Consider the following 23,904-nt stretch of genomic DNA (forward strand, 5'->3'; position numbering starts at 1 on the left):
AAATATAATATATGATATATATATATATACTTTATATATATATATATAAACATATACATATAAATAATATATACACACATATACATATATATACATATAATAACATATATAATACATATATATACATATATATATACATATATATAACAATATATATACATATATATATATATACATATACATAATATATACATATATAAAACACAATATATATAATATACATATATATACATATATACACACAATATATCATATATAATATACATATTACACACATATAAATATATTAAATACATATATACATACCATATATATATATATATACATAATAACACATATATATATATATAATATACCATATATATAGTAACATATATATATATATATAATTATATATATAATAATATATAATATAATATATAAATTGATATATGTATATAATGTATATATATATATAATATAATGTTATATAAATACATATATATATATATATATATATATATAATATATGTGTATAATATATAAAATATTATATATAAGTGTGTAATAATATATAGGAAGTATATAAAAATTATATATATATAGGTGTGTATATATATTATATATAATAGTGGTTATATATATAAATATATATTTGTGTATATATATATATATATATATATAAATATATATAATAAATATATATATAAAAAATATAATGGTGTATATATATATATATATACTTTAATATTTATATATATATATATATATATATGTGTGTATATATTAATATATATATATATATATGCTGTGTCTATAATATATATATAATATATTATGATATAAATAAATAAATATGTGTTTAATAATTATATATATATAATATATAAATATAAATATATATATTATGTATGATACATATATATATATATTTATATATATATATATATATATATATATATATATATGTGTATATATATAATATATATATATATATATATAATATTATATATATATATATTATATATATATGTGTATATATATATATATTATATAATATGGTGTTGTATATATGTATAAAAGTATATATATAGTAGTGTTATATATGTGTAAATATATATATGTAAATATATATAAATGGTATGTATATATCTATAAATAAAAATATATATAATACTATATATATGTATAAATATATATGTAGTATATAAATAAATATATGTATATATATATGTATATATAAAATATATATATGAATATATATAAATATATTTTATGTAATAAAAAAATATATATATAAATATATGTGTAAACTATATAAAAATATATATATATATGTGTGTTATAATATATAATATATATATATATAATATGTGTGTTATAATATATATATATAAGTGTATATAATATATATATATGTGTGTATATAATATATAATATATATATATATATGTGTATATAATATATAAAATATATATATATATATAAATATATATATATATACTATAATATGTATATATTTATATATATATGTATATATGTTATATATATAATTTATATATTTATATAAAAAAATGTATATACTTAAATATATAATATATGTATAGTATATAGAATGTGTGTATATAAATATATAATATATATAACTATTGTGTTTATATATATATATACAATCATGTGTGTAAAATATATTATATATATATATATATATATATGTGTGTATATATATATATAAAATATATATATAAATATATATGTGTGTATATATATATATGTGTGTATAAATATTTACAGTGTGTAAATATATAAATATATTATATAATGTTGGATATATATATATAAATATATATATATATGAGTATAAATATATATATATATATATTATATATGAAATATATATATACCCATTATAATTTTCCCACATATATTACATATGTGGAAGTGTGTTTGTTATTTTGTAGATTTTTTTTTTTACAAATAAAGTAATTGACAATTGTGCTCAGTGTAACAATAAATGTGTGGCCATTATTACAGACACAACCCTAAATGGAAGACTCGCTGCATCTCTGACAGCCATATTGACTGCAACTGCGTGCTCAGTGATAGCATCAAATAAAGAGGCACTAGAGGCAGCTGGGAGCTCCTTTTACAGTGAACTTTTAAGGAACATTAAGGGCAGTACTTTGTATGATATTAACACAACAGTCAGCTACTTGTATTCCCTCTAACAACTTGGAGTGATAATCACTTTCTCAGACGGACTGCACTTACCTGCTCACTTCTATTTCTAACTATATAGCAAAGATTGTTTATGAGACCTAAGTTGCTAGGCTTGAGTTTTAAAGCATGATTCCAAATTTGAGCCAGATTGTTGTTTTTTTACACCATAAATGTTGTGCAGGTTTAAGTTGCAGTGTAAAGTTAGTATTTACAGTTTGCCTGAAAACACCACTTAATCATAGCAAGCTTTTTTGGATTCTAGATAAAAATTAAAGGATAAAAGATGAAGATACGTTGTATGGACATTATTAGAGTTAATAAACAAATCATCAAGCAGCCTTTAAAAAGTGAGAAGAGTCAAATTTATTCTGCTAGGATTGTCTTTCTTTGTGATATTTCATGAGTTTTCTAGAGCCCCTTTTCCATTTTACTCTAAAGCTCGTCCTCTTTTCCCTTTTCCCAAGTGAGAGAGCCTAAACAAGACGAACATCAATGTGATGTTGCCTCTTCTTTTGCTTGTCACAGTCACTCAGAAAAGCTTGCTGGAGTAAAGTGCCAAATTTGCCTGAGGTGGCTTTTTCACACAGTTTGGAAACTGGCTCTGCACAAAACATCATCTTTCCATAAGTGCCCGTAAAAGAAATGCTTTTTGCCATGTGAGTGCAGATGCTTCCAACTTTGGTGAGGAAAAGTTTACCTGCCATAGGCGGATCTACTGGGGTGGCATAGGGTGGCAAATGCCACCCTAAATGACAGCCTTGCCACCCCAGTTGGCGGTAGGGGTGGCGAGGCTTATAAATTATGGATCATTTGAGAATTACGACCGCTAATTTCCAATGTCGGACTGCAGTGAATGCAGCACGAGATGACGCGAGAGCGACTGAGACTGATTGTTTTGAAAACCGAATGGGGCAAAGCGAGGGAGCCAGTGATCATGGGGGGAGGAGAAACGGGATGAAACAGGTAAAAATTGATCAACTATCTATCGAGAAATGAAATCATAATGAAAGCACAATGTTGCTAGCATTGCTGCAAGGCTGATTTACAGATCATAAAAATCAGGTTGCAGAACGTTATTTCTCTATCTATGATGTTAGTTAGGCCTGACGTCTCAGGCTCATAAAGACATATTTGCGGTCAACTATGGCAGAAAAGAGACTATCAAGTTTGGTTGAACTCAAATCAAAACGCACAAAGGCTTTGGATCTAAATAAAGTTGTGAAGCGTTTTGCTGAGCAATATGGAAATCACCGCATTCAGCTGTTATAGTCATGTTAACTTTATGTTATGCTCTCTGGTGAGCCTTTACAGAGCTGTTACATTTTGTTTTGGCTCCTGAGAAAATCTGATATTTCCTTTAATAAAACCAAAAGTGTTAAAAGTTAAAAATGTGATACTGGTGTAAATCCTGCTTAATATGAAGCAGTGTTGTTGTTTCTTTTTTTGTATATATAGTATGAAACTATCCAGAAATGACCCGTATGAACCTACTCACAAGCAAAATGTATTTTTATGTTGCTTCTTTTCAGATTTATGGAGATTTTGATGTAACATACAGAACCCGCCTTTTTGTTGATTTGTTGATACAGCAGTATGGAGGACCAACTCTGCCATATTTAAAAATAAATACAGAAATAAATAAATGCTTAATAAATAAATAAGCATACAATTAATTGCCACCAAAAATACAAACAACAAATAAATGTAAGTAGAAATTAAATTATACAGCTAGTCATAAAGGTATATAACTCTTTTAATTGGCTTCTTTATTTCTTTGCCTTTTTAATATTTACCTTATTTATTTTTTTGTCATTTATTATCTTCAACTTCATTTTTTAATTACTTATATTTTTAAGTATTTATTTATGTGCATGTTATCATATTTTTGTCTGTTTTATTCTTCCTTTGTATTTTTTTAACCCTAGTTATTTCTTCGCCGCTATTTCTTTCTGCCTGCCCTTTTAACATTTCTGCCTGCCATTATTATATAATTTCTAATTACATTTATTTGTTGATTGTATTTTTGGTGGCAAATAATTGTATGCTTATTTATTTATTGAGCATTTATTTATTTCTGTATTTATTTTTAAATATGGCGGAGTTAGTCCTCGATATACAGCTCTATTTACAGCATATTTACATGCATGAAATGTCCCTTTCATGTTGCCTTAACTGCTGTATGTCAAGTTACTGAGGAACAATGGGGTAAATGTGTGTTCAGAGTAAACATTACATAGATGTCTGGTACCTTGTTCGGGTGCCTTGACCCATTTATTTCTACTGTGTAGTTCTGCTCACTTTCGTCCAGCTCAGTCCATAGATCTCTGATGGGTAACTTTTTCTTTCTATAGTTTCTTCTTGGTCAAATGCTGCAAAGCTGCCTCTCTGACAGTCAATCTCTCACATCTGCGACTCAGCACCTGTGTCTTACCTTAATACCTTTCCTGTCATAAGGCCCCTCTAGAAGTAATGTTATCATTCTTCTATCTCCTATTAAGTGAGATCACATTGTACGATGTATTATTAATATGAACTGTTTCACATGAAACACTAGTACTGTACATACTATTCTCACCAAACTGTGATAACTGTGATTAAATTCAGTGTAAACAAATGCCATATGTTGCCACCCCTAAAAAATTCCTGCCCCCCTTTGCCACCCCATAAATATTTTTCTAGATCCGCCCCTGTTACCTGCAGCTTTAAATGAATAAAGCATCTACCTACAACGTCCTCCCACTCTTCTAAAGGGAAAAAAAAAATTAAAGGCATGTTGTGTTTTTTTAATACTATATTTTATATGTATTGTTTTTTGGGAACCACCTGGCACAACTGAGAACAAATATAGTTTTTTCAACCTTAACATGAATTCCTTTAAATTAAAACAAAAGAAAATCAAACCCAATGCAATCACAATTGCAATAAAAGTATTGCATGACCTCTTAAATGTGCACTGTCAAAATAAACATCACATAGCTTTAAAATGTCTACATTTGGAATCTTTTTAAAACTTTATATGCGCTGTTTAACTTTGAGGGTCATCTCCTAGTTATCATAAAAAAGGAAGTTCAAACCTGCCCTTTATTTTCCACAAATTGCTTTTCAAATTTTTTTCTTCACACAAGTTTTTTTTGTTAACTTCTCAGACTAAATTTTAAAATGACTGAAAACAGTATGTGAAACAGACAGTTCACTCTAATTTCACAGTAAAGGACTTTCAACATTATTTTTCAAAAAGTGAAGTATGCATGTGCATTAGTTTCTCATAACCCCCAACTTCTCCACACTGAATTTCTTGACTGTATGATTTAACATGACACAAAAGATTCTGATCCAAAGAACTTTTAATATTTTATTATAATAGTTCAAGGCATTTATGACATGACTCAAACAAAATCTTAGTTCCCTAAGTACCCAAATGTAAGTCATCTTCTAGATCACCATAACAGATCCAAGGCATTTAGCAGAGCTATTAATGAAACAAATAATTGTGAAAACAGGAACTTAGTGTTCTAGAAAATACTGTTCTGAATGGGGATTTACTTGCATGATTCTTTTTAAAACTGCATTGAGATCAGCTGCATCTATGACTCCCTCTTGTTTGCAAAATCTACACATTAATCAGACAAATTTGTTAGGAGCTAATAAAGCTTTAATGGTTACTAAAGCCTATCGGTGGAATTTAATGGAACTATTAAAAAGCTAAAACACCAGATTGCAGTTTTTATGAGAAATCACAAGAGGGCAATGTTAAACTACAGCCTATTAAAGGTACACTATGCAACCGGTGTTGATTTTCCAGTGAGTTCCCTCCAGAGGGCGAAAGTAAAAGTGCACTGTCGTAAATATGCACAGCTGTTCTCCTGGTTTCTCCGTCAAGCCAGGCGCGGTTGTTTTGAGCTTAGCAGCGAATGACTAACGCTGCGTTCACACTGGACGTAGCTGGCGCGACAGAAGCAGCGAGTTTACATGCAAAGTCAATGGTTGACGCGTGTCAAGGCGCAGCAAAAGGTCCCGCGGCGCGTTTTGAGCACCAGGCGCAGCACGTCTGAGCAGCTGAAGCAGCGCGTCGGGTGCGTTTAACGCAGGGAGAGAGACACAGCGCTGATGATCTCTCCTCTTAAACAGTTTATTGACGCCTAAATTAACTTAAAATGCAGAAATCTGCCGGCAGAATATGCAGTTTGGATTATTTAGATGAAAAACACCTACCAGCTGCCGCGGTGAATCGCTGCTGATGAAGGGATCCATACTGTCGGCGCCCCGCTGGTATGTGGGGGTCTGAGCGGCTCCGACAGAAAAAATATTGAAGGCAGGATAATAATCTGAATGAACTGACTGCACAGATTACGTTTTCAGGTGTATTTTCTCACTTAAACACATATTAAAACTACTTTATTCCCACTGATCACAGCAAATATAGCTGGAAGGCAGAGAAAGGATAGTGAAGCTCCGCCCAACGCGCCTCAGACACACTTTTGCACCGCACAGCCAGAGCAGCAAAGCTGCTTCAGCCACGCGTCAGAACTAACTGGTACAAGCAGCAAAAAGGAAGCAGTAGACGCGATTTTGCTGCGTGAACGTAGCATAACTGCACAAAGATTGCCACTGTGCTAGCAACGAGAATGCTTTTAACTGGGGGCGTGTAGCAGTTCTCGCCGTAAAGCAAGACTGACTCTCACGAGACTTCTGAGCCTGTGGGTGCGGGTCGGTGCTCCTGCAGTTGCAAGTGCAGTATTTCCCCCACAGACCACCAGGGCGGCCGAGAATACCTTTGTTCAACCTGAAATGACTCATTTAGTCATCCATAACGTTATGGAACACATTAATTAACTGAAAAATGTTGCATAGTGTCCCTTTAAATTGATAGCATCTCAATATTCGCCTCTGATTTTTATAAGCATTAGAGAGGAAGCTATTTTTATTCCTACTATTTCCACAATGCACACCCATCTTTTTGCTATTAAAAATATGACCAAAGAAGAGAAAACCCCTGTGGCAATTTGAGTAATAGGATATCAGATAGTATCTTCATTTTGTTTCTGATAAAATCTATCTGGCTTGACTTCCTGCTGAAAGTAAGTGCAGAGAGCTGAAGGAGCTTAGTTACTCCTGTGGAGATTTGTATTTAGATCATTATGAAGAAGCCTTTCTAGGCCCTGGGAGCACATTAAAGTAAAACATACAAGGAAACCAAAAAACAGATAAGTGATAATGAATACAACACAAATCAATCCTGTGCCCTTAGAGGGTATAATCTAAAGGTTAATTGGTAGAGATATCCCTTATTCTGTGAAGGGTCAAAACCAGGCACCTTTTCATGACTATGCACAGTTAAAAACGGTATATGAGATAAACCTCACATTCAGACTTAATATCTTGCAAATTAGAGCTTCTGTGTTTGTTTAAAAAACGAGTGAAAGAAAAGAATAAAGATAAGAAAAAATACTCTAAGAATAAGTTTGCTTTTTAAAGTACAATTATGCATTTGGCCTAGCTGGTAAGCTGACTGTAAAAGGAACAAGAGAAATCTATATTGTTTTTGTTTATAGTGTATATTTCAGTCTAGTTGGGGTCAGCAGGAATTATTCAGTTATTCATAATCTTGGTTACAAATCTGAGCTTAAAACCTTTTATTAATGATAAATCTTTAAAATGTGCAAGAGTTTACTATATAAAGATAATATTTTAATGTAAAGTGAAACAAAGCTATTTTGGATAGTAGGCTAGCACTTCAACAACATGTTTTGCATTTAACAATGTTAAATGGCAATCTTCCTTAGCAAAAACATGCAAAAACTGGTATTTTGCGTAATTATTGCATTATCAGTTCCATGATCTTGGCGCAGATGACTGGCTTAATTGCTCATTTCTTTCACCTGCCTAGTTACGCCAAGTTTCTCATTACCGCTGCTCCACCTGCTCCAGCTTCTATTTAACCCGCCCTCTAACCAGTCATCAGTGCCAGATTATTGTCCAGGCAGTGGCGAGAGTTTTCTAGCGTACCTTTGTTGTTCCGATTGCCTTATTCTGACCCGTTCTGCCTTTGGATCTCTGAGCCTGCCTGTCCCTGTTCTGATCTTTCTCCCTAATCTTTCGTCAGACTCCTGCTGGATTCTGCCTGGTAACTGGACTTGGAACTGATTCCTGACACTGTTCTGGATTTCCCTTCAGGACTTCTATGGACCTCTGATCTCTTTGTTCTGAATCCTGAGCAGAACGCCATCATTTCTACTCAGACCAAGTGACTCTTTTAGCACCTAATCTGTACGGTGACCACGGGTGTTTATTGCATTTTTTTTTCCGGTTGTGAGTGAGTCCCAAAAAGACATCTATAATTTGTGAGAACTCGCTCATTTTGTCCACCCCTCCTAAAGAAGAGGGAAAAAGTGGAGTGATACTAGGCTGCAGGGGTGATGTCATAAAATGGAGGCACTCAAACAAGGAGAGGTGGTGTTGCGTTATAATGAAGTGTCTTTCTTTTGATTTAGAAGAAAACAATTTTTATTTGATTAAAAAAAAAAGGATTTTTGATCCATACTTATACTGTATTTGGACGCTCAAAAAAACAAGATATAGGAACTTTAACCAAAGCAGATGTTACTTTACTAAAGGCTGTAACTAATTACGTATGCCTAGAATCTGCTGTCAGCATCATGAGAAAAAAAACAAAGTAAAAAAAAAAGTGAGACCATTGAGTAAAGATTGCAATTTATGAGTGAGTTAGGTGAATTGCGATGTAAACACTAATGAAGACTAATGCAATGGTTCATCTTAAAGTATGTACATTGGTATTTATGTTGGCATAAGATTAATTTGAAAATTACCACAGGTATTTAGGACCATATCCTCATAGAGATATTTAGTTGGCATCATATTTATTTGTGTTCTCTATTTATTTTTCACTCCCATTGAGTAAAGACAATTTTTACAGGTAATGATACAACAAACAATCATCAATCCATATATGGTCATGGTGGGGCTGGTGCCCATCTCTGCAGTCTGTGGCCAAGAGGCAGGGTATGCTCTGGACAGGTCGCCAGTCTGTCGCATGGCAACACAGACACACATGAAGACATACAACTATGCACACACATACTCACACCTAAGGACAATTTAGAGAAGCCAATTAACTTAGAAGGTCATGTTTTTGGACTGTGGGAGGAAGTTGCATTACTAGAACATGCAAACTCCATGCAGAAAGACCCCAGGCCAGGAATCGATCCCAGAATCTTCTTGCTGCCCGGTAACAGCACTACAAACTGTTATGTTAATTGGCTATTCTAGATTCTCCTTGTGTGTGCCTGCTTTTATTTCTCTTGGCTTTTTTGCCATAAATTGATTGACTGACAAAGGTTTTCTAAGGAAAACAAACAGCAAATAAAACATTTACAAAGAATTTCTATGAAGAAAAGTTACTTAGCTTATTCTCAGTAAATGGTACTCCAATTTGTTTCACTATTGTGACAATGTTTTACCAAATATTAGAAGCCTGGAGATTATAAACAATGGTGATAAATTATCATTAACCACGACACATATGCATTTCTTACAGAATTACCTCACTGTGTATTGTCTCCTAGCGAATCATCTTTGTGTACCATTTATCATTCAAAAAGGGCAGCTGGATGGATTGTTTCCTACAATAAGACACAGTCTCCTTCATCAGAGTCCTGCTAAAGCTGAAGGACAACACAAAAAAATCCTATAGAAGGGTCTACTGGCACACTTTCAGCTTAATTAATATGCATCTGAAGAAAGGAGCTGCAAGATGCAACGAGATATAAAAGTATTAAAGCTACCTGGAAAAATATCTCAACTTACAACTTGTTTAATACGTTAGACAGAGTTGTTTGTTAAAAGATTCATGAGGATGAGAGGGAATTGTCTATCATGGTCACCTATACACAAACCAATTAATTATTTTTGTCACCCACTGCATTCATCCTGTGGTGTGTGTTTGTGTTTAGGTTAATGAGGTAATACAACTTGGAGGAAACAGTCGTAAATTAAAACAAAATTAGTCAGAAAGCCAGACTGAGCAACTAGCAGAGAGAAGCAAAATGAAATTCAAATTGCCTCTGGTAGGAGCGAGCATGCCTCTTCATCATTTCAGCTTCACCTTTATATGCTCCGGAACATTTATGCATCCATCTGTCAGCTTTTACTGCCTGTAGCGTTCCCCTATCTTTTTAAGTGCATTAAGAATTCTTTCTCATATCCATCCTTGAATGTTCCAATAATAATCATAACGTCTGCATTAATAGGGAGGTACCATGCAAACATTATTTTTTCACTTTCCAAGCAATTAACATCTGAAGAATAAAGTACCAAAAGTTTGATAGCAAGAGCATAAACAGCTTAGCTTTACCCTCTAATTGACTGTTGAAGACAACATCTTTTAAAGGCATCATTATATAATTTGCCATGCAGTAGGTTTACACAGAATGTATAAAGTATAAAACACATTTGATAAAATACTTTGCCAGATTTACCTTATTTGCATAATAATCGTTCACTCACCAGGAAAAGTAATAAAAATACAAGCACTCATAGCAGCAGAGGTCATTGGGCTTTAATATTGAATAGTTTCATACCTATGATTGTCAAAGTAAACAAATACTAAGGTATTACTTACAGTCAATTGAAAAAGTAAATAGTTTCAATATTCTTTAATTTATTTATTTAAGTTCAATGCCTGACCTGAATGATCATAACTGGTGAAGCATCATTTAATTGGACTATTCTTCTTCTTTTTACCTCCTTTTTTTTGACAATCAGTAGAATTAATGGTGGTCTCTATGATATTGAAGATGTTAAAGCCTGGTTCAGCATAGCACACCCAAATTATGACGGTTTTTTTGTAGGTGGTAATTTTCCTGGAAAGCTGTATTGCATTTATGCAAAACCTGCCGAAGTGTTTTTGACACTTTGGTCATTCGACACCACAAACCATTCAATTCAATTCAATTCAGTTTATTTATACAGCGCCAATTCACAAAACATGTCATCTCAAGGCACTTTACAATTCACCAGATCACACAGTCAAATTTATTTAAAGTTTTCTATCTAAGCCAGTTGATTGCATCGACTCATTGACTAAAAGATGATCCCTAAAACTAAGCATGTCCGTGCTGACAGTGGAGAGGAAAAAGTCCCTTTTAAGAGGAAGAAACCTCCAGCAAAACCAGGATCAGTGTGAGAGGCCATCTGCCGAGGCCGACTGGGGATCAAGAATGATGGTAAGACTAGACCCAAGAAATAACCAAGGAACATGTGTTAAAGTAACCACCATGTCTTCAAACATTTGCAGGACAGATCATAAGGCATAGCTGTTCTGGGGCTCAAGGTGGTTTTTCCACCTTTGCAAAGTGATCCATGGGGAAGGCCACGTTGAACTAAATAGTGTTCCACACAGGAAACCTTTGAGTCTGACAACTTCAACCTCTTCTGTGAGGTTCAGCAAACTCTTGCACTGGGAGCCCCCCCCAGCCTGCCTCACAGCTTCAGTGTGGACTTTCATTGAAGAGTCTAGCTGATTTAATGACTGAAGAGAATATTGAGTTAATTTTTCCTAAACATGCTCCCTGCAACCTCCATGTACTAGAACTCCCCCATGTAGCTTGACAGCAGCTTCTTTTGCCCCTAGATCTTGAAGGCACCAGAGCCTGACTCTTGCTGTTGAATATAACTTCAATCCCAAGCTCCCACTTACACATGTACCCTAGTTCCTAAGATCATTTAGCAAGGGCATCCAGGTGGACACTCCTTATTCCTGTTGATGAGCTCCCTCTTTGGTTCCTAGTTGAGCTTTTCTGTGGGTCTGTTTCAAGTCCCAAACATACAGACAAACCTCCCTGATCTACAGACTCATTTTCTGTCCAAGTAAGTGTTACATCGGAGTGTTTGATGGGTAAGGATGGGAATCAAAAACCGGTTCCTGTTCAGAACCGGTTCCATGCGTTCCAATTACCTGGCCCCGTTTAGTTTTTGTTTAACGGTTCTCTTAACAGTTCCGGGCAGGACTAGAGCCTAGCGCTGAGCAGTACGACTTACATTACATTTTTTACGCAAGTACGCCCACGGCATTCAGGAAGCAAGTACGACGTGACCAGGCGTAAGTCTAGAAAAGCAATACAAAAAGAATGGCTTCCCATCAGATAAACTGATCGAAAGTTTGATGTAAAGTGGCAATTACATCTGTGGGAGGAAATACATCCAACATAAAGAAACACCTGCGCACACAACATGGCATACGTTTTAACAAATGCCTTGCTTTTGATGCCTTTTGAACAGCACCTAAAGTTACGACTAGTATGGAAGGCAACTCTTGTGGTAAGTAGCTAGTTTTATATCACTGGCTGTGCTCAATGTGGTTCCTAGTAAATCATATGCCATTTATATGCCATTTTTGGAAATAAACCAATTTCCTACCTCTCTTTGGGGTTATTAAAAATGCTAGGAAGTTTCTCCGCAGTACAGGGAGCAAGAGAAAGGTGACACTCTTTTATTTAAATCAGGGGGAGATAAGTTTATTTCCCAAAATTGTACAGTAATACTTTTCCTTTAAACAGATGCCTTCTCCATTAGATTTAGATGACTGCGATGAGATTGGTAACCTTGCTGGCTCAGAGGCTGGCAGCTTCTGATCAGTGTCTTCTGTTTTCACCGAGGCAGGCAGAAATAGAATGTCCCAGGCGAAGTTAGACGAGTGTCACAGTGCACTTACCAAACTCGTTGTTTCACAGAATTGACAGTATTCCCAACCCTATAGAATTCACAGTATTCCCAACCCTATAGATGGGAGCAAAAAAAAAAGACAACTGGAGGGATGGATACAAACCAGCACTGAGACAGCTACACAAGGAGCTTAAATTAGCAGATTGTGTTGTTCTCGGTCACCAGAATCAACAGAGTACAGACAATTACAAGTTTAATCCCATACCTGCTACCACTGCCAAAAACAAAAACAGAACTATGGTAGCTTTGGCCCTAGACAGCTCTGGTTGAAAGCAATAGAACAAGCAAATTGGACAGAAACAATCATCAAACATGTCATCTCATTCACCTGTCTAACTTTGCCGGATTGCTCATTACCGCTCATCAGATCCACCTGTTCCCAGGTCCTATTTATGCTCCCTGTTTTCCAGCTATCAGTGCCAGATTGTTTGAGCTATGTGTGAGAGTAACTCTAGCATTTATGTGATACTCTGACTCCCTGATCCTGACAAGTTTTCTGCTATTGGACTTCAGAGCTTTGATTTGCCTATTTTGCCCTGTTGGCCTGATATGTTTTGGATTGATTCCTGGATTCTTCCTGCTTACTGACCTTGGACCTGTCTCTTGACGTCGGCATTGATTCTCTCTTTGGTACATCTTCACCTCTCTGATCTTCTGGCCTGGAAACCTGCTTCTGCAATGACTCTGGTTTTTGGATTTCCCCTGTCTGCTTGAATTCTGGGTCCAAAGTTCTGAGTGCTTGACAATGCAGTGATGTGTAAGACATTAATATGTCAAACAGAGGCAGAAGGGTGAAGCAAAACAAATATGGCTGCACTGGTTTAAGCTGGAATACTCTCTATTTCTTTTTCAAAACGACGTGATTTTTCCCTTTGTGGATAGGCAGTTGTTTGTGTGATCCACCTGTTCAGGTAAGAGTTTGATTTATCAGTTAACTCCACTGGCTGTGAAACAAATCTAGCTGCTACATGACATGGGAGGCAGGTACCCCTTCAGCTCGAAGAATTGTCCCAATGTCCCAACCTTTTGCAAACACTTTTTACAGGAGATTTTCCACACAAGATATGTGTAGCTCAATTTGAATTCAGCACGGTATCAACCTGACTTCTGCCAGACTATACTCTTGTATCCAGTGCACACTTACCAAGTAAATTCAAGTAAATAAAATATTGTGTTTTTTCTTATGTAACGCTAATTTCACCAGCTATGCAAATGCTATTTTTTTAAGATATTGCTGTATCTTCTATTTAAAAAGACCCCAGCCAGCTACATGATAGTTCTCTATTCTTGGCACAGATATGTAGAACTTCAGATTGTCCTCTGTTTTACAGTTAGCTGGGTGTAGATGCCATGTCACTCAGACAGAAGTAATCCAGTTAGAGTTGGTGTGTACGAGTCGACCAATCTGGTTCTGTTAACTTCATAAAATAAATATCCTAGCTCCAGAATGTTACGTAATAACCTGATATAGTCAGATAAAAGTTGTTTTTCTGGAGATGTATAAATACCATTTTAAAATGATCAAGGGGAAATTTTCTGGCAAAATGTTTACCAAAGAATAGCCAGGGCCTCATTTCTGTCACCTTTCAAGATTCTAACATAACTGGCCAGCAAGGTTCCTGAACACTTTTTTTTTTTCTATCCCTGTTAGCAAGGCTCCCTCTGAGTTTTCTGTTGGTGAGTTTTTATTCTTATTTTTGTTCATGTGTTCATTGAGGATGTCTGGAGTCAATGAAATCAACTGGTTTTCCTTAAATAGGAAACTTTGAACCAATTTGACTTTATGATCTGGTGAACTGTAAAGTGCCTTGAGATGACATGTGTTGTGAATTGGTGCTCTATAAATAAACTGAATTGAATTGGTATCCGTCCCTTGAAGATGGGGTGATACACAGCTACACCTGTTTGTGTTTCAGCTAACTGTATCATCTTGTTCTGCAGGAGTTCTGTTTATCCCTGTTAACTATGAGTCAGTGTTTTCTAGTCCCTCGCTTCCACTTGATAACACATGTTATCATCTCCCAGATTCTTGAATTTTCCTCATGTTTCTCACTCCTCATTAAAATATATATCCATCAAGCATTTGCCCACCAATGTCTTTTGCCATTGTGGTCTTTCGACATCACAACCCATGACAGCAGCACTATGTCATAATTTTTTCACATGATTGTACATTTCCGTGTCTGTGCCATAAAGAGAAGATAACATTATGAAAAACAAATAAAATAATCTGAAAGCCTTGTCTGTTAAACGTCATGCTGATGTAACATTATTATGTAGGACATCAGCACCTGTGAGAAGACCTTCGCTTGATGCAGTAGAAACTATTATTTCAGTGGAGCAGTACAAAGAGTATGTAGCCTTAGGCATCTATGGTGACATAAAAGATGATGAGGCAGACATAGAGAACAAAGGATATGGTGTCTTATTGCTCTATATAAAAGGCTAAAGCAGTTGTAGTTTTTTTATGTAATCTTAGGTGAATAAAAGGGCAGCAGCAGTGTACTATGTATTTATTCGATATATAAAAACACAGCTAAACAAGCAATGTCTGTTCCATGTTCTGTTCCCTGAAGCTTGTAAGAATTTGTGCTTTTAAATATAAATCCTTGCCCAATCTAAATTAAAAGCCTTATTTCTTATAATTCACTTTTTAATTCTTAACATACCTCCTTTTGATGGTACTTGATTGCTAGTTTGAGTCTTGCAAGGTCATTGTTACCCTCCTCTTCCAGTAAGTTGGCATTGTCCCGGTAGTTAAGAACCATTTCCAGCTCTCTGGAGCTCCTCGTTTGGTCCAGGAGGTCTTTAGCAAACTGTTTACACTGCTGAGATAGCTCCTCATACTCGGATTTGAACTCATTCTCTACCTGAAAAGGACAGGTACAGAACACACACAAAATAAAAATGTAAACCAAACTTCCAGCTAATATCGTTTTAAACAAATCAAAAGGATTATTTATCCTGACATGATTGTTTATAAAATTCCTACTGTTGTATATGTTATGAAATTATTGTAAGATGGCTCTAAATAAAATAAATATTTTGATCTAGAATGGAATCTTTCATCACAATTATATATTGATGTAAAATTTTGTCGCTGGGAAAAGTTACCCATCATAACTTCTGTTCAAGATCTAAATATGTGAATATATTAATTAAGCGTTCCTTCCTCTTAACAAATTAAGCTGCTTGAGCTCCCCTTCTAAAACCTCTGAGTTTTTTCTAATTACAATCAGTAAGAATGTGTCACTTAAATTATTAAAATATACAAACTCTGACAGATGATGAGCACTTTTTAAAAATCTTGTCACAACCACAAAAAAGTTATGATTACTTCTCATTTTCGGTAATTACCCCACTAAAATGATCACAGTACTCCCCCCCACCCACCCAAAAACAAATAAAAAAAAATCAAAAGCAAATGATACAAGACGACTGGGAAAGGACACATGGTAATTAACGAGCATGCTGCCAATATTTCAGGTCTTTAAAGTCTAATTTTAGCAACATGTGGCTCGGCTCAGCAAACAGCTGTGTATCTCTTTTCCTCACCTTGCTGAGCTCCTGCAGCTCCCAGCTGAGCCTGAATGCAGTGAGAAAGGGATCTTCGCTGGAGAGCGCAATTAGAGAGGGACTCGACAGTGCTTTGTAGATGTTGAGGCGAGACCGAGAGTGCCGTAGGCTGTCCACGTCTGAACTAGACACACACTCCACGCAGTTGCAGCGCACCTGCAAGATCAAACAAAGCATGGACAAATTTTAATGAAGCTTCCCTATGTTTAGTCATGGATCATGTTCCTGTGTAGCAAAGCAAGTGCTGAATTTATTAAATCTGCTAAGCACTGTAATGTATGGATGTAACATTTAAACACCACAGTGTGTTACTAGCCTTTTCGTTCATATGCAAATTCTACAAGAAGTTGTTTCCTCATGAAAGTAAAAATATCAATCCACACAAAATAAAATATCACATGCATGACTAAAAATACTTGTTTCCCTCACCTCATGTGGCTGTGGCATAGACACACCTTTCTGCACCAGAAGCTTGATAATTTCATAGTTATTGGTGTGAGCAGCAAGGATGATGGGAGTGATGTCAGGGGTGAAGTCAGAAAACTGCTTGTCCAATAAGATAGGGGGGACCTATTAGGGGAGAGGGATAAGAAATCCTTCAGGTTCACACACATGAACTGAAATTTTTCAAGCAGGACATGAAACCTTGGGCTGTGAAGCCAGTTCATTCACCTCAGATCATTTTCTTATTAATTCATTAGTATTCAATTGATTGTTAGTTTCAACGGTCTAACATTGACAGTGTGTGGGGAAAAATCCACATTAAATAAACTCTCTTTGCTCTAGGGGATTTTTTTCCCCCTTACTGTGCTGTGACAAAAGTTTTATTTAGATGATTCAGATAATCTAATCTGATAACAGATGATTATTGATCATTTAGTATTTTGGTATTAATGTTGTTTGGGGTTTGAGTCAATCCACGTCTTCCAGTATGTTGGCTCCACAGCACTATCTGCCAGAGTGGCGGTGCAGAGTTAGCCCATTTTCCCATTATTTTTTCCGGTCAAAATTTTTTTTGCTCTCAGAGATGGCAAAAGTACTCACTTTCCGTACTTGAGTAAAAGTACAGATACTTGTGTATAAAATATTCTGGTAAAAGTGGAAGTACTGATTAAACTTCTTTACTCAAGTAAAAGTAACAAAGTACAGGCTTGTAAATTTACTTAAAGTATAAAAGTAAAAGTAGAAACCACTTTTTTCATGCCATTCCCTACATTTTAAATGGATGTCTGCCAATAGGACTAGATCTCCGTTGTGTTAATTTTCAATCATCTCGTCGTCCATACTACTATGCTAACGCCACCGCCACCAAGCTGCAATGATTTGCCGTGAATGAATACCGCCGAATCTGTCGATTCATCTTGTAGTGGTGCGTCAAATGCAACGTAGATTCCCATCCAATTAGATTGAATTTGGTATTGATGACGTGAAAAATAATAACAGTAACTCCATTGAAATGATTCAAAACTAAAGTAACGAGCCAATTTTTTAAAATGTAAGGAGTAGAAAGTACAGATATTTGTGTAAAAATGTAAGGAGTAGAAGTAAAAAGTCGCCATAAAAATAAGTAGTAAATTAAAGTAAAAATATCAGAAAAATCTACTTGAGTACAGTAACGAAGTATTTGTACTTCGTTATTTCCCATCTCTGATGGCTCTGATGAACAGGAAATAGAGGCATTGAGCAAATATTGTTAATGGAGGAAAGCTTTAATGAATGTGTTGCTATTAAGCAAGTCTGTCTTACTTTAAAATGTCAGTTAGTCAGTCATCGTCATGTAGCTTCTAGGCAAGTTTATATGCATAATAGGAACATCCGGGTGTTCCATTTTGCACTTTAAACCTTTAAAGCAAGTGAAAAAACCTTTCTGCAAATTATTTCATCCTTCCATTTCATCCTTCCATCATGTTTTATCCCAGCTGGGGTCGCAAGGGGTGCTGGTGCCTATCTCAAGGTGACAATAAGCTAGAGGCAAGGTACACCCTGGACAGGTCGCCAGCTTATCGCACGGCAACACAGAGACAAAATGGACAAACAACCATTCACGCACACGCTCACACCTAAGGAGAATTTAGAGAAGCCAATTGACCTAACAGAAATGTTTTTGGACTGTGGGAAGAAGCCAAAGTACCTGGAGAAAACCCACGCATTTACAGGGAGAATATTAAAACTCCATGCAGAAAGGACCAGGAATCAAACGCAGAACATTCTTGGTGCAAGGTGCTACCCACTGTGCAACTGTGCAGCCCTGTTTTGCAAATTAGATTTTTTTTTTTTCCATATAGTTTAAACATGTGCCTTAGAAAAAGCTGATGGAAACACACCTAGTCAAATTTGTAGTTCTTAAAATGTGGCTCTGAGTTGTTGTATCCCTTAAAGGGATTAATTCATTCTTTGATAAAATAAACCTTTAATTTGATGGGATAGTTGTCTTTATGGCTATCTGAGGAAGTAAAGTGTGATATGAAAACCAAAACAGAACTCTATGGGAGTAATTACACTTTCAGAACACTTAGCCTTTAAAAATGCATATTTGGCTAAATAAAATAAAAAAATCCGCTGTATTGGCAATTCTAATAGAGTGTATTCCAAATGTGTGAAATATCGGCATTTCACACATTTCAGACAGAAATGTGCTCAGAGGAAACCTTGTCCAACTTATCCCTCTTATCACACACTCCAGCTAAGCAATTTTAGCTATTTTCATGTCATTCAGGGGAAGAAGTGGGCACAGAGGGTTGGCTCCTTTTGACTTATTTTAATTGAAGGCCTATTATCTGAATTACTGGTTGGAGAGAAAGGGAGGTTATTCAGCGGTTATTCATGAGCTCAGTAAGGACTTTAACTTGGGGCAGAGTCATGACAGATGGAAACAAAGAGGTTAGAGTTCCAATGAGGAGACATTACCAAGAGGAATTTTAAAAAGAGCAGCTTAAATATATCAGATTCGCTTTGCTGTTATGAAAATCTTGATCAAAGCTGAGAAAATTGATCTGAGGTCTGACCAACAAAAGCCTGTTTCAAGAAAGCATAATTTGATTTAGAATATGTTTATAAAAAAAAATTCTAAACCTTTCCTAAAAGAATTTTGTACAAATATAATAGATAAAAATGAAAAAAAAAAAAAAAGCTGTGCTTTCTTGCTTGGTAAGACGTTTCAGTTGTTTAACATAGTCAATTTTAACTTGAAATATTTTGTATTTCAAAGCATTAGATTTTTTTTTTCATCTAATAAAAACTGCATTTTAAGACATGCTGAAAATGGTCTGATGTTATATTGCCGGATGGAGGCAACTGTTGCTCTTCAGTATCTCCAACCTGTTCAACCTGTATCAAAATGTATCTTCACAGATGTGCAAATTCCTTATGGAGTGCACTACTGTACCCACATTCCATCAATTGTGGTGGGTTCTGAACTTTTTTCAGTTCTCTTCTGAATGATTTAGCACTTAAGAAATTAAAGGGGAACGCCATTTTTTTTTTTTTTACATTGAGCCCTTGATTTTAGGTTATTACATCATGTTCTACTCACCTATATGAGCGTGGATGATGTCATACACACAAAATATAACCGCGGATGTCTGGGGGACAGTGATTCACCTACATGTTATGGATGCTGACGTACCATAAATGATAAATTATGAACAGTTTGGTGTGTGCCTTCAAGTCGTTGCCCATAGAAAGTCTTTACTTGGATATAACCTAACGGAATATCTTCAGAACAGCTCCAAATGACATAAAACTCATATGGGTGAGTAGAACATGATGTAATAACGTAAAATCAAGGGCCCAGTGTAAAAAAAAACGGCGTTCCCCTTTAACTGATAACTACAGAGTATTCTTGTTCTGCCAATTTATTCAATTGTTGCTCTATCAGTTTTAGGGGAAATGTTAATTGATGTGTCAAATGACAAAAAAAGAGTAGATTTTAAATATGGACTTAAAAACAGATCTTTTGGTACAATCAAAAATGTGGTTGATCCAAAATGCATACTAAAAATAAAAAAAAAATTGTTATTGCATTTGCTGTGATGGAAGCTCTGCTAACACTAGCTTTAAAACAGTTGAAGAATTTCAGTTAAGCTATGGTTTATTCTTTGCCATTTAACTAAAGTTCTATGGCTTTTAATATATACTGAGTAGTGTTAGACCAAACTAAAGTTTAAAAACCTTTGTCATTTCAAATGTTTAGATATTCCTGTTGAGGTGTATAATCTTCCAGGAATATTGAAAGAAAAGCACAAATGCTCGACAAAAACCAAACCAACCTTTGGCTTAACAGAATTCACATAAATTATTAATTGTGACCTCCTAATTAAAAACTTGCTTTGTTTGTGGATACCGTATACAGAACTAAGGGTGGGGTTTGAGTTATTGGGTGTAAAGCAGAGTCGGAAAGCATTAGACTCATCAGAGCAGCTGCAGTAATTTACCAGTTAGCCTCTATTTCAGGCAGCTGGCCAAACACACTCTGGCATTCATGACTGATCTTATTCAGTAAACACATAATTCTGATGTTTGATCTAATCAAGGTGTACCAAACAGTCCAGTTTCAACTTAAAAAAAAAAAAGACATATTTTTTAATAGAAATAGAAGGTGAGCAGACAGGTTTACAAAATTAGTCATAAGCATACATGTATATGGTTAAATTATTTACTTAGGCCTATGACCTACAGCACTCAAATACTTGAACACTATTTATATTATTTTTAAATAGTTGTTATATGCAGAAATAGCTGTAGTCTGTCATGAACCAGATCTGAAGAAGCTTTTGGCTGAAGATATTATTTTATTTACCAGTCTTCTAACAATTATGCTCATAGTCTTATGAGCGCTACTCTTATGTATCCAAATTTGTTTCATAGAAGTTGTATGTCTTTATTATAACTTTTTGTATAATCGTATTTGGATAATAATATGTTGAAAAATAAATCAGTGTGCTTAAAAAAATGTCCGGCATGCACCCAGCGGAAGACGCACCTCTTCACAACGCAGCTAAATGGTCTGTGTGATGTTTTCTTTATTGCTCTCTCAGACAGGACAGGTTATCCCCAATTCAAAACTCCAAAACTGACCAAGTAAAATGTGGGACAGTCCCTGACAAATTAAGACATCTGGTCACTCTACTTGGTGCCCTACAAGCAGTGGATGATGCATGGCAGTTGCGCCGGCGCTGATCAAGATGTTGTCATGATCTTGGCTTTGATGACTGGCTTCATTGTTTATTCTATTTACCTGACTAGTTCCGCTCAGTTTCTCATCACTGTTCATTTGTGTCACCTGCTCCAGTCTCTATTTAACCTGCCTGCTTTCAGTCATCAGTGCCAGGTTATTCGAGCCTTTGTGTATTTCCCTAGCATACCTGATTGTGCTGTGATTGCCTGATATCGACCCATTCCGCCTTTGGATCTCTGTGCCTGCACGTTTCTGTTCTGATCGGTTTGCCTGACTGGTCTTGGGACTCCTGCTGGATTCTGGCTGTTGATGACCCTGGAACTGCTTCCTGAACCCGACCTGGATTTCCCTTAAGTCCCTATTCAGCTCTATGATCTTCTGGCCTGGACTCCTGTGAACCTCTGCATGGCCCTCCGAATTCTCTTGCCTTCCTTTGTCTGTTTTGATCTTTTCTCCTTGTCAGTTCTGCTGTCTTCAAGACTTCAGTTTCTGGAACTCTCTGGGCAGCGTTTGTTGCGTCACGTTGGTAGCCATTTCGCCTGGAATCCACCTCTTGCTCTGGTCATGGACTGAACTTTAAGACCTCGTAAGTGACTCACAAATTCATAACCATACTCCGCCAGATCAACGTGGCCACTAACGTGTGTTTCCCTCCTGCAGAGGTTCCTGCCTTAGACACCTTAGTGGCCAACTGTCAATCCGTCGTTTTTTTAATAAATTATTTGTGTGTAATCGGTCTGTCTTGCCTCGAATAATGGGTCCTCTGTTCTGAGCCTTGACATTTGTGTACAATAATATGACCGTTGATGGATAGATTAAAAGAAAGAGATTACGGTAAGAAAGATTGGAGATTAAGACCTTTTTACTGATTAGTAGATCACTAAGCTCCAAACTGCTGTATTTATCACAGCTGATGCTTCCCAAATTTGTAAATGTTAGGTGTTAAAGTTTTTTTACTTATTTTTTTCTTTAGTTATGTTACTGTTACATTTGGTGTTGTAGTTTCTTGAACAGTTGAAAGAGCTTTGTCTATTCAATGTACATAAGTAGTATAATGCATTGCTGTAAGTTATCATTTACATAGAGAGATGCATTGGCCTATACAGTACAGTCAGTTGCTTGGGAGCTTTTGTTGACAAACATTGTTGGCATGGTATTGCAGCAAGCTATGCAAAGTTATTCAGATTAACAGCTTTTGATACCACCCAGCTGGCTCCAAGGTAAATCTAAGAAAAGTATGTAGCCAGCTTTCTCATTAAAATACTATGAGGATTTCCAGCATTGAAATGGTTATATCCACAATTCTTTTTCGATTTGGCAATGCCACAAATTTAATATTATTGGAAAGAATATTATTGGACAGATCACTATTTCAGGATGTGGTAATAACTTAAAACGACCCCTGGTAGAGTTGTTCATGGTTTTTGCCACAGTCTCAAACATTTAAAGTCATGAGCATGATCAGAATCATATTATTGGCCAAAATGCTGTACAAAGAGAAGAATTTGATTTTGATTTCTCATGCTCCCAGAACACTGACATTATAAATAAATATTGGACCTTAAGGGTAAATTGTATGTTTTTTTTTAAGTATGGGGTCTGCTGGCATTTTACCCAATATGTGAAAAACAGAAATTGTTACATGTATATAAACTTTGTTATAGAGACCACCTTTGCCAAACCAGAGTTGCTGATTATATACATTATATTCTCAGAGGTGATTTAGCTGCATCAAATACCTCTGGAAAAACCTCACTAACAACCTGTAGAGAAATGCCACTTTGAGCATCATCAAAAGAGGCTTATTAATGGTTCTGTTTCCTAAGTAAGCTGTAGGGGGAAGGAGTGAACAAAAGACCCAATCATCCCCTTCTACAGATGTTGTGGGAAGCAGTCTAACCTCTAGCATCAATGTGTTTTGTGTCATAGTCGAAAACTGTTACACCAGCATGAACTGCAGCAGCAGGTGCTAAAATTGGCAAACCTATCATAGAAATTTACCATAGAACAGCAAGGATAAGGCAGAGAATTTTCAGAGCCTCACAGAAGATGACTGTTCTTTTTAAGACAGTCCTGTGACGCCTTTGGCGTTCTGAGAGACATAATCTGGAAGTTACAGGTGCCGTGCCACTAGGGGCTGGACGCTACACAGTGTTATTTTAAATACAGCAGAAAAAAAAACAGATGACTGCAATGATATGAAACACAAACGT

At 35.5% G+C, this 23,904-nt stretch overlaps 1 protein-coding gene across 2 annotated transcripts in view; it reads right to left on the reverse strand.

Moving 5' to 3' along the window:
• LOC119779227 (short transient receptor potential channel 4-like) overlaps window positions 1–23,904 on the reverse strand; it is a 59,976-nt gene that overhangs the window by 17,541 nt on the left and 18,531 nt on the right. For both annotated transcript variants that reach the window (XM_038278815.1, XM_038278814.1), the window contains 3 exons: window positions 16,945–17,085; window positions 16,495–16,671; window positions 15,609–15,809 (listed from right to left, as the gene is read on the reverse strand). In XM_038278815.1, the coding sequence (XP_038134743.1) occupies window positions 15,609–15,809; window positions 16,495–16,671; window positions 16,945–17,085 (519 nt within the window). The remainder of the gene's footprint in view (window positions 1–15,608; window positions 15,810–16,494; window positions 16,672–16,944; window positions 17,086–23,904) is intronic.

This window comes from Cyprinodon tularosa, unplaced genomic scaffold, assembly GCF_016077235.1.
Source record: "Cyprinodon tularosa strain WSP-4 unplaced genomic scaffold, ASM1607723v1 ctg144, whole genome shotgun sequence".
NCBI lineage: Eukaryota > Metazoa > Chordata > Actinopteri > Cyprinodontiformes > Cyprinodontidae > Cyprinodon > Cyprinodon tularosa.